The sequence below is a fragment of the Scophthalmus maximus genome, chromosome 2 (genome assembly GCF_022379125.1).
Source record: "Scophthalmus maximus strain ysfricsl-2021 chromosome 2, ASM2237912v1, whole genome shotgun sequence".
In the NCBI taxonomy this organism is placed as follows: Eukaryota; Metazoa; Chordata; class Actinopteri; order Pleuronectiformes; family Scophthalmidae; genus Scophthalmus; species Scophthalmus maximus.
The window spans coordinates 16,449,182-16,458,733 of record NC_061516.1 but is presented as its reverse complement, the minus strand read 5'-3'; the positions used below and the strand labels follow the sequence as shown (position 1 = coordinate 16,458,733).

The window sequence follows — 9,552 nt, the reverse complement described above, 5'->3', positions numbered from 1 at the left end:
CAATGAATATTTGGACTAAAGCTATGAAGACTGTGCAAATATATTCAAAACACTTGTGACCTCCCATGATGGATATTGGAACTCTTCTGACTGTAGTTGATGATATGAATTGGACTGCCTGTTGATTACCCTTGCTGGACTTAGTAGATTCCCTAGAATATGAATTGTTCATTATTTATTTTGTTGTTGTTGTTGTTTGTAAGTGTATTTGTGTTATATGTATGTGCAAACTGTCCTTAATAAAGTTGTTGATAAAAAAAATGTTGACACTTAAAGTGAAGTGAGCACTAAAGTTTATTTTTGATTGATCACTTAGGTCCATAAAAAGCAGTAAAAAAAGTTCTCATCAGTACTCAGTTTCTCAAGGCACTCGGCAGGTATCTGTCGTTCATTGGTGCATCATGGAGAAGTGGCCACACTTCTGTGGATTGAGGCCGTCTCAGATTCTCCTTTCTCTTCACGTCATCTCAGATTGGCTCCGGCATGTTGAGACCACGGCAGGACTTGTTCCTCTTGCTGAAGAAGAGCAAGTTGGACTATGTTTGGGGTTCTTGTGTCATACTGAAAATGCAACCTTTAATAACACCAGAGTTTGTAAAGCTGATGAATAAAATAGAAACATAAACAAATAGATGAATTCTGCTCATGAATACATGGCTGTACACATGTCAGGTGTCCAGCACTAGCAGGTTTTATTCGGTAATGTGAACCAGACCAGTTTTTAGGTATCATTAAGCAATAACCAATATTTTTTCCTTTCCAAAAAGGGAAAAAAACAAAATATAGTATATACAGTACATTTCCAGCCTCAATTTAAAAACAATTGACCTACCACGAGCTAAAAAACGAAAGTTTAAGTATAATTTAATAAATCATCACCTTTTTTTTCTGATTATTCCATTGTGTTCCAAATTTGAATAACAGTTTTTATCTCTTTTTGTTGCCTTTGAATGGTTGTGTATTTAGATTTCTTTTCAACCTCCACCTTATTCACCTTACGGTGTATATATACCAAATAGACATTCTGAAATGTCTCTGATATGACAGAGACATTGATGACAATGGAAGAAAGCACCAACGGAGGTAAACACCTGTATGTAAACCTACCGCATTGACTTGACAGTTCTGGGTTTTGGTGGTTTGCCTACTGAATGTTCCAGAAATACTAATCTCTCTCTCTCTCTCTCTCTCTCTCTCTCTCTCTCTCTCTCTCTCTCTCTCTCTCTCTCTAGTGTAGACATGTATGCCATCTCAGCGAAGCTCAGTAGTGGCATATTGTATCCTGTAGCCACCCTCCTCAATGCCCAATGTCAGCACAGATCAGACGTCATCTCCACTGACACCACACCTGATTTAGCCCACAGGATTATTGCTTGCTGGATTGAAATACTATCTGCTTTCATAGAAAAATTGATGGCCGCTTTAGTGAGGGGGACTGTAGCCTGTATATCAAAACACTGTGGTGTTCGACGATGCGGAACCTTAACCTTTCCCTCCATCCTACAATTCCATGTGTTCTCAGCAGGGGGTAGTGAAACAACACAAACCCTGTTACTGCTGACAAGCATAGATTATTGTTCTTTTTCTTTGGGAATAGTTTTTATCAGAAATAATCTTCAAGTCAGAAGACAAAGCTGTCTGGAAGACGTAGAATTATGTCAGTACTTATATGCATAATTAGACATTCTGCATTTGGCAAAATTTCTACTGTAAATAATACATATGTGACCCATGTAAGGGTATACTCGGCAACAAATTGGATTCACCTGTGAAGTTATAAAATACTTTCAACAACTTAATTGCTATGGTATGTCATTTCTTTAACATACCTCTGTATTCAATAAGGTTACAGTATTCAGACTTGATCTGTATATGAAAGGAGCACTCCATCCATTTTGCATTGCACTTCAGTAAATTTGGGAGACAGCTGGAAAAGAACATCAGTGAGGAAGAGGCTGAGATATCATCGCTTTCAGTCTTTTAAATACCAAAACACCAATCTACATTTCCCATAATGAAATGTGAGTGACACTCCCTGCCTGGTTTGTACCCACAACCTTCCATCTATGACACAGGTTCATAATCCAGGCATTGTGTACTAAGTTTTCGGCGGGATAGCTATGTGTGTGTGTGTGCGCGCGCACACAAAAATTCAAAAAGACATGGATGGATTTCCACCAAATTTGGTGGGAATATTTTTTGGGAAGGTATCTCCAGATGATTAACTTTTAGAGCTGATTAGTGGAGGGGATCGGAGTGGACAATACACACACACACACAAACACACAGTATGCTCTTACAGAGCAGCACCGATGTTAAGACGAGATCTGCCTGCTTTTGATAGTTGTACGCTAGTTGCCTGAATGTGTTCTGCAAAAGTGGTAACTATAAGTATAGAATATATAGTGCACACATGGTAAGTTAACCTATATGCAACACGCCCGAAGGGCATGTATCCCCCTCAGATGCTTTTCATTTCATTTGATCTTCTAGAGTACAAATCCGCTTTACTGACATCAAGAAGTTCTACTTTAATCAAGACATGAACTAGATATCAGTTGTAGTGTAAAAGTGCAGTAAAAACACTTAAACAGTTCATCAATAAATAATGGACATCCAGGCATTAATAACACACCAGAGCCATGCAATGCCAGAAAGAGAGAGCCAGAGAGTCAGAGATAGGGAGAAGAGAGAGAGAGAGTGAGAATAGATGATGATGAAACTCAAGTGTAAGACATATTTTAAAAATATACTATAACCTGAAATTTATATGAAATGCGGTTTCTTCAAGTGAACCACGTTAACTTATCTTGTTGGTAAAATGTGACCTGTGTAGAATTACATCATGGTGTTTCTTTGATCCCAAAAAACCTCACAACCAGCAAAACTCAATTCAGCAGTAAATAGATAAATGCAATCGGTATGTCTTTTAATTTTATGAAATACCATACCTTGATTTATACCGATTTTATAAGTGTTGCCTGAAATTTAAATTCATGTCTGCCTTAGGAACTTGACTATATGTCAAAAATGTCTGCATCTAATAATTAAAGGCGATAAGAAATTAATTTTCTCTGTGTAATCTACAAAAAACAACACACAACACAGGTGTGTACAAAGTATATAATCAAGTGTATTTTCATCTCCACGTTCTGTACACATATTAAGATCCATTTCACATGAACACTATACAATAGCAATGAGAGAGGAATGGTATATTTTCTGAGTGCTGAGCAGCTCACGTTGAATGGCACTTTCATAAAAAAAACAGGAAATCACAGCATGAATAAGTAAATGTAGACATAACTCAACAGAGAAAATGGCTTTATATTATCAGATCCATTGTGTAACAGATTCAGCACATATAAAAATGCACAAAGCAACAAAATAAAAACAGTTTGTTCTGTCCTTGTGTTGTCTCTGCATAATCCGAACTGTAAATAATGCAAAAACAAGATATATTTGCAGCTATCAGAGGAAAGTGTGCTTTTTCTCTGGATTTAAGTAAAAGGCGATCTAAAATTTCACATTTTAAGAAGAGTGGTAACAAGATACATCAAATATCAGAGAAATATCAATACAATTCACAAACCTTCAGTTAGTCATCTCATAGAATAGTCTTTTTAGTAACTGAAAAAAACAATACATGTTTGGCTGCTTTACAAGGAATATCTATGTCCCAAAGATATGTTTACATTTCATGTGTGCTTTTGAATTTTCCCATGACAGTTTTGAGGAAGGAAAAGAGCCAGAGTGTCGAGGTGGGTTGGTTCTCCCTTTCCGAGAAGCGATGAGAAAAACGTCCTCATATTTGATTCTGTGTTCCCAGGAATTCCTATGAAGTTCGGGCTGCAGCAGTTTTGATGTTGTTGTGAGAGCTGTTGGGGAGTCGAGGATATCAGATGTTTTTCTTATTCATACCTCTTATTCCCCGTGCGCACACAATGCTTTCCCAATCTTGCAGGCCTCTATATGTACATACAAGCAATGTTTACAGAGAAATACCTTCACTGGTGTAAACTGACTTGTTCACAATTATCCCTACTTGAAATGACACTGACTGTGAGGTCTCACACAAAAAGTGTATCTGATCCATCATACGATACGGTTCACTGGCAGGAGTATGTTGAGTGATTTATTAAAATCCATTAAATTTGCTGTATTTTTCCACATAGAGATCAACATCATGCTTCATTAATGATACTGCACCAGCAACATATTACCATCTCCTGTGAACAGAGGCAGGGTGACTGGGGAGTTTTAAAACCACATAACATAAGATGGAGGCTGCAGAGATGATGTCTTATCCAAATAAAGGGTTTCTTTTTGACTGTAGTCACAATTACTGGGGTTCTCTAATAATTGGCCTTTTCTACCTCATATATCATAATGGTGACATTGAGACTTTTTGAGATAGAGCATTACAAAGAAGTACAAAGAAAACATTTAGGCAAATCTGTCTGTTCTCAGCACTTTCTTCACTGTACCATATCCATGCTATTTACAAAGCCAAAGTGGATATGCTTCTTCCAGCTTGTTGAAAAAAAAAAAAAAAAAAAAAAGTACACTAACAAAGAATCTGTGAATGCACACGTTTTGACGCGGAGGATGAGTCAGATCTTGTGCAGGAGATGAAGATTTCATCCCCAAATAGGCTGCAGCTGTTTGTTTTTTTTGTGGCCTTTGAAATTTCACTGATGGTTGACCTGACGAAAAAGGGAGCGAAACAAATGCATTCTCTCTTATCCTCTTGTCTCAGTCCAGGCAAATCTCCCTCTGCGTTCTCAGACGTAGTACTCTTTGTCTTTGTTCTTTTTGCCCTTTGTGATTGCCTTGGCCACAGAGGCCGTTGCTGTGCTTTTGTCCTTGACCACTGCTCCGTTGCCCTCCACAGTGGAATTGTTGGCAAAATTGTGGCTCTGGTCCGTCTGGTAGGATCCCTCATCCCGGTTGCGGTACTTGTACATGGCATAGAGGAGGATAAGAATGCAGAGAGCAGCAGCAGCCACGATACCAACCACCATCCCCGTGGTGCTGCTGGACTCCCTGATCACCTCCACGGCACCGGGTTGGCTCTTTTCATCAGAGACTGTGGGGTTGGCTGTGGGCACATGGGGAAAATTGGGGGGGTAAGTTAGTCCTGGTGTGTTTCGGGAGGATGGAGGAGCAGGGGGCAGAAGCACCTGGTCACGGGTGTTCATTTTGCCTGCGGGGATGTGGAGCTGGTCAGGGTTGGTGGTGGGAACATAAGGAGGTAGGGGGCGGGGTTTCTGGACTCCACCGTCACCAGCGGCGGGAGGTGGAGGAAGGACTGTCCTGTCAGTGACCATGGGGGAGTTTTTATTGTAAAAGTCCTCGTCATCTGATTCCGTCATCTCCCCAGAGCCGAAGGCCGAGACCTCCACAGGGTCACCGCAGTCCTCCTGGTCCGGGGGGCAGGAAGGATGAGGAGGGAGTATCAGGGACTCTTTGGTGGTTTCAAGAGGGGATAGGAGGGTAGGGGGAGGAGGGATGACGGGGTAACGGGTGGCGATGGATGGGGGCTCAAGGGAATCCACTGTTATAATAGGCAACACTAATTCACCTCCTAGAAAGGAAACAGAAAAGGTAGGGGATCCTAAATTAGAACAGCATAAAAACTAAAAATCTGGCTGCACAAGCGGTGCTCATTTAAGTTGAGTAACAATCTGCTCATTATGTAGAATAGTAATGAGGAATTAATCTAATATTAGCTGGCTTATCAGTGAAATAATTTTTTCATGATTGCACATAATATGCTGCTTTCTTTAATACAAAGTTATTTACATCAACATTTGGCAAAGACAGAGAAAAACAGATTTAAACCACCATGGCGCTGTTCTTGAACGATATATGCGGTTCTTGATGTGAATTCAGTATGTGTGTTTGTGTGTTGATTTAAATTCTTGATTTAATGAAACTATACTATGATAAAGCAAAAACATAGAAGAGCTCACATGTAGACACAAACATACAAGGAGACCCATGAAAGGCGGCAGCTGAATGAAGAGCATATAACAGACAGAGCACATAACAAACAAAAGAACGTTAAATTAAATTACCATGCTACTGTACACACATCTGTGCTCAGGGGTTAAGGGGTGACAAAAGAAATCACAGACAGGTTATTTAATTTAGGAATCACACATGGAATATTGTGGCTTTCTGAAAGCAACCAGTGTGTCCTGTCTATCCTTAATTACCACTTCGATGTAGATTCCTTACACATAGATATGGACTGTATATGAGCTATCTCGCCATGCATTGACATTTTGCTTTGGTCTGAATCTGAGGTGAGAACGACTTCTGGTTGAGGACAAATTTTTAAGTCTGAGATTGGTTATTTATGTCCGTGAGGGTCTCTTTCATCATTATTTGAGTCACACTTCGCAAGGCCCGTCAACAACAAACAATTCTGATAAGGTCATATTAATAATTGAGGCACCCATGATAAGGGCAGAGTCCTCCTCTAGTTCCACAGCTGCTTCCTGTCACAGTGCCGTCCACTCATCCACTCTTAATGACTGCAGCGCACTTCATTAAAGATTTTCTCAAATCCAATTTTGTGAGTTCCAGATATGACTCAGAAACTCATATACAGGTTGAATTGGGTTTATAACACTTGTTCGACAGAGCCCCTGAATAAATTTGTGTAAGACAGCTGCAGCTGTCTGGAGTCACAGCCTTTTTATCTATATAGTCTCATAAGGGTTGTACCCCCGGCTTCTTGGCCATGGCTGACTCACCTGTTCCTGGTTCACACTCCTCCAGGTCCTCATCGTCACTTGGACACTCGGCTGATGCCACCAAAATATCATCAGAGTTCTGCGGCTGGAAGGAAAATAGAGAAAATGTGTTGTTTTGAAAACAAATCTGTTTTTTTTCTCCCTTTTTTATGAGCATGTTTGCCGGCTGACTTTCTGAATCCCATTTGAGGAAAAGCTGCTGCACTGTATCACTTTAGTGTTTTAGCTTGGGGCAACACGAGCGAGACAACAAATCTAAAATGTGCCTATATGCAGTTATTCTTTATCCCCGTGGCCTGACTTCAACACAATAAGAGCACTAGTGTTTGAGAGTAAATTCTCAGTGGGCTAAGTGTTGTACATGTTTTTATTTAATCTATTTACATGTACATTTGTAAAGACAAATGTTCACATGCTGCATCAGGACTTCAATATGTCTAAATTGGATTTTAGGGTGCACAGTGACTCAGAATACCTAAGCAGGGCAGGGAATAGATGGTCCACTAATGGATTACTTGGTGAAATTGAAAATACAGAGATGGAAATTTTAGGGAAACTGGACAAGGAATGTAATGAAAATGCACTATGTATTTTTATTAGGAAAGGCAGCGGTTCTCTTTGAAACTTCAGGACTCCAAGTACTACTGAAATCCCTCCAATTTGGCAGGTCTGCTGCATTTGGATTAAAATCATGTCATTTTAAGGGTAGTTGGTAATGCTCACCAGTCCGGATGCAGTACTGTGATTTTCCTATGTGGAGAAATGTGTTCTTCAATAAAAAGCCTTTTTTTAATAGAAAAAAATCCTAACAAAGTGAATAGGTTATTTTCAAAATCACGTTTGATCAAACCACTTATAAGATCACATGGACACACACACATATGTACATATATGTATACATATTGAAAGAACCAATCAACTAACTAGAATACTCTAAGTGTCCATCTGAAGAGTGTTCATGTTCAGTTCACCCACCCATTACAGTTCATCAGTTCATCTTTCATTGACTCAGTTGTTCAATTCTGAATTACCTTACAAATCATAAACAGTAGCCAGTTAAGGAATTTGTTATTTTACATTCAATATTTTTTTTTTTTCATAGGATGACACAGTAGGATGTATGTGGTATATGTATATGGTATGTTAAACTTGTGCATATTAACACATCATGAATGGCAAAACCTCAAACAAAGGGCAGCATAAGAAAAATGACATAGAGATATAATAAGCACGGAGGGACCAGTTGTGTTATTTTACACCTGAACAGAAAAATCACACTACTTCTAGGGCTGAATATTGTTTTGGCAAGTTACACTTGAACATTTTATAACATTTATTATACAAATAAATATATATATATATAAAAATATCTAATGACCCTTTTAATTTCTGACCTTTGAGATGCTCTCCCTTAAGCTGGGTGACCGCTGCCTGCGGGTGGTGGTGGTAGCCATAGTGGTGGTGGTCTCCATGATTGTGGTCGACATATCGGACACTGCCAGCGGGGTGGCGGAGGTGGTGTCGGTGGTCATAACGGAGAACGAGTCCCCGACCAGGCGCAGGTTCCCCTCCACCTGTATGCTCGGATCATTTTCTGCTGCCAGTTTGAGCACCTGGAGACCATTGTAATACAGCCCTGAAATCTGACCCTGGAAGGGCCGACCCTTGTCGTGGCCGCCAATTTTAATGGCTGCCTGGCTGTTAAAGATGGTCAACTGTCTCCCTGAGACATAGAGAGAGAAAACGTGGAACAGAGTCACATTGGAGAGTTTTCACATGATCATCATTTGAACCAGGTGGGCTTTAGTTAATAATTTGATTTAGATATTCAGTTTAAAAGGGCAATGTTCATTTTTATTATTTAGTCTTTACACATGCAGGTTAAAATCACCAAAGGAGGTTAAGAGTCTATTTAGATGCCTATTTAAATGATCTCATGGAACAGATATTATCATTTTGAATTATCACTGAGTTAGCAAACAGACATTGGGGGAAAAAAGGCAGAGATATTGTTTTTATATCTTAACTAGATGCTGCCAAGATTTGCATCTTATAACTTATTATTACAGAGATGGGATGAAAAGATAAATCTCAATAAAAGCTGAACACCCCTCCCTCCACTGACTTCATCAACCATTAGTACATTAAAAAAACTGCTCTGATCTGGGTTCCCCCTGGTCCAATTGTTCCACCTCCTTAAAGGGGCAATGATATCCAACAGCACTACTGTCAGCAGCTTCCCCCGATAAGTGGAGTTACATCAGAGGACGAGGTCTGCGGTAATGGGCCCATTTCAGGAGGAATACTTATTAGCAAAGTTAATGGATGCACACAGTGATCTACTTAAACAGCCTGTCAGGGCTGTTTTGTCGCTGCAGAAAACTTAAGCATTGGAGTCTGACGTGCTTGTTGTGGTACCAGGGTAAGACAATGCCAGGTTGTGGGGAAACAAGAAAAGGGGTACAAAATTTGGTTGACTTGGTGTGATGACATCCAGGTGTTAGGGTTTCAAATGTTCAGTTTAAGAGGAACATGCTAGTTTCCCTGGGGTTGATGTAAACGTTACACAGCATTTTAAGGATTTTTATGCAGGATAATTACACACAGCATCTAATTACACACAATGGTTAAGAGGGACGATAGAGGGTTAAAGAAGGGTTATGTGCTTTTAGTTAATTGGTTTAAAAACTTGGTTAAGGTGCAGCTTTTCCACAAGGTGTAAGGATGACAAAGAATAAATTGCAAGTATGCTTTAGCCATTTGCTTTGAATTTCACTTGAAAATATAA

The 9,552-nt window shown here is 39.6% G+C and overlaps 1 protein-coding gene across 4 annotated transcripts in view; it reads right to left on the bottom strand.

Moving 5' to 3' along the window:
* Positions 1-3,113: 3,113 nt before the first annotated feature.
* The window catches only part of nrxn2a (neurexin 2a), a 120,344-nt gene continuing 113,905 nt past the window's right edge, over positions 3,114-9,552 (bottom strand). For all 4 annotated transcript variants that reach the window (XM_035625836.2, XM_035625837.2, XM_035625839.2 and 1 more), the window contains 3 exons: positions 8,159-8,487; positions 6,765-6,849; positions 3,114-5,587 (listed from right to left, as the gene is read on the bottom strand). In XM_035625836.2, coding sequence (XP_035481729.1) covers positions 4,785-5,587; positions 6,765-6,849; positions 8,159-8,487 — 1,217 coding nt within the window. In that variant the 3' untranslated portion in view covers positions 3,114-4,784. The remainder of the gene's footprint in view (positions 5,588-6,764; positions 6,850-8,158; positions 8,488-9,552) is intronic.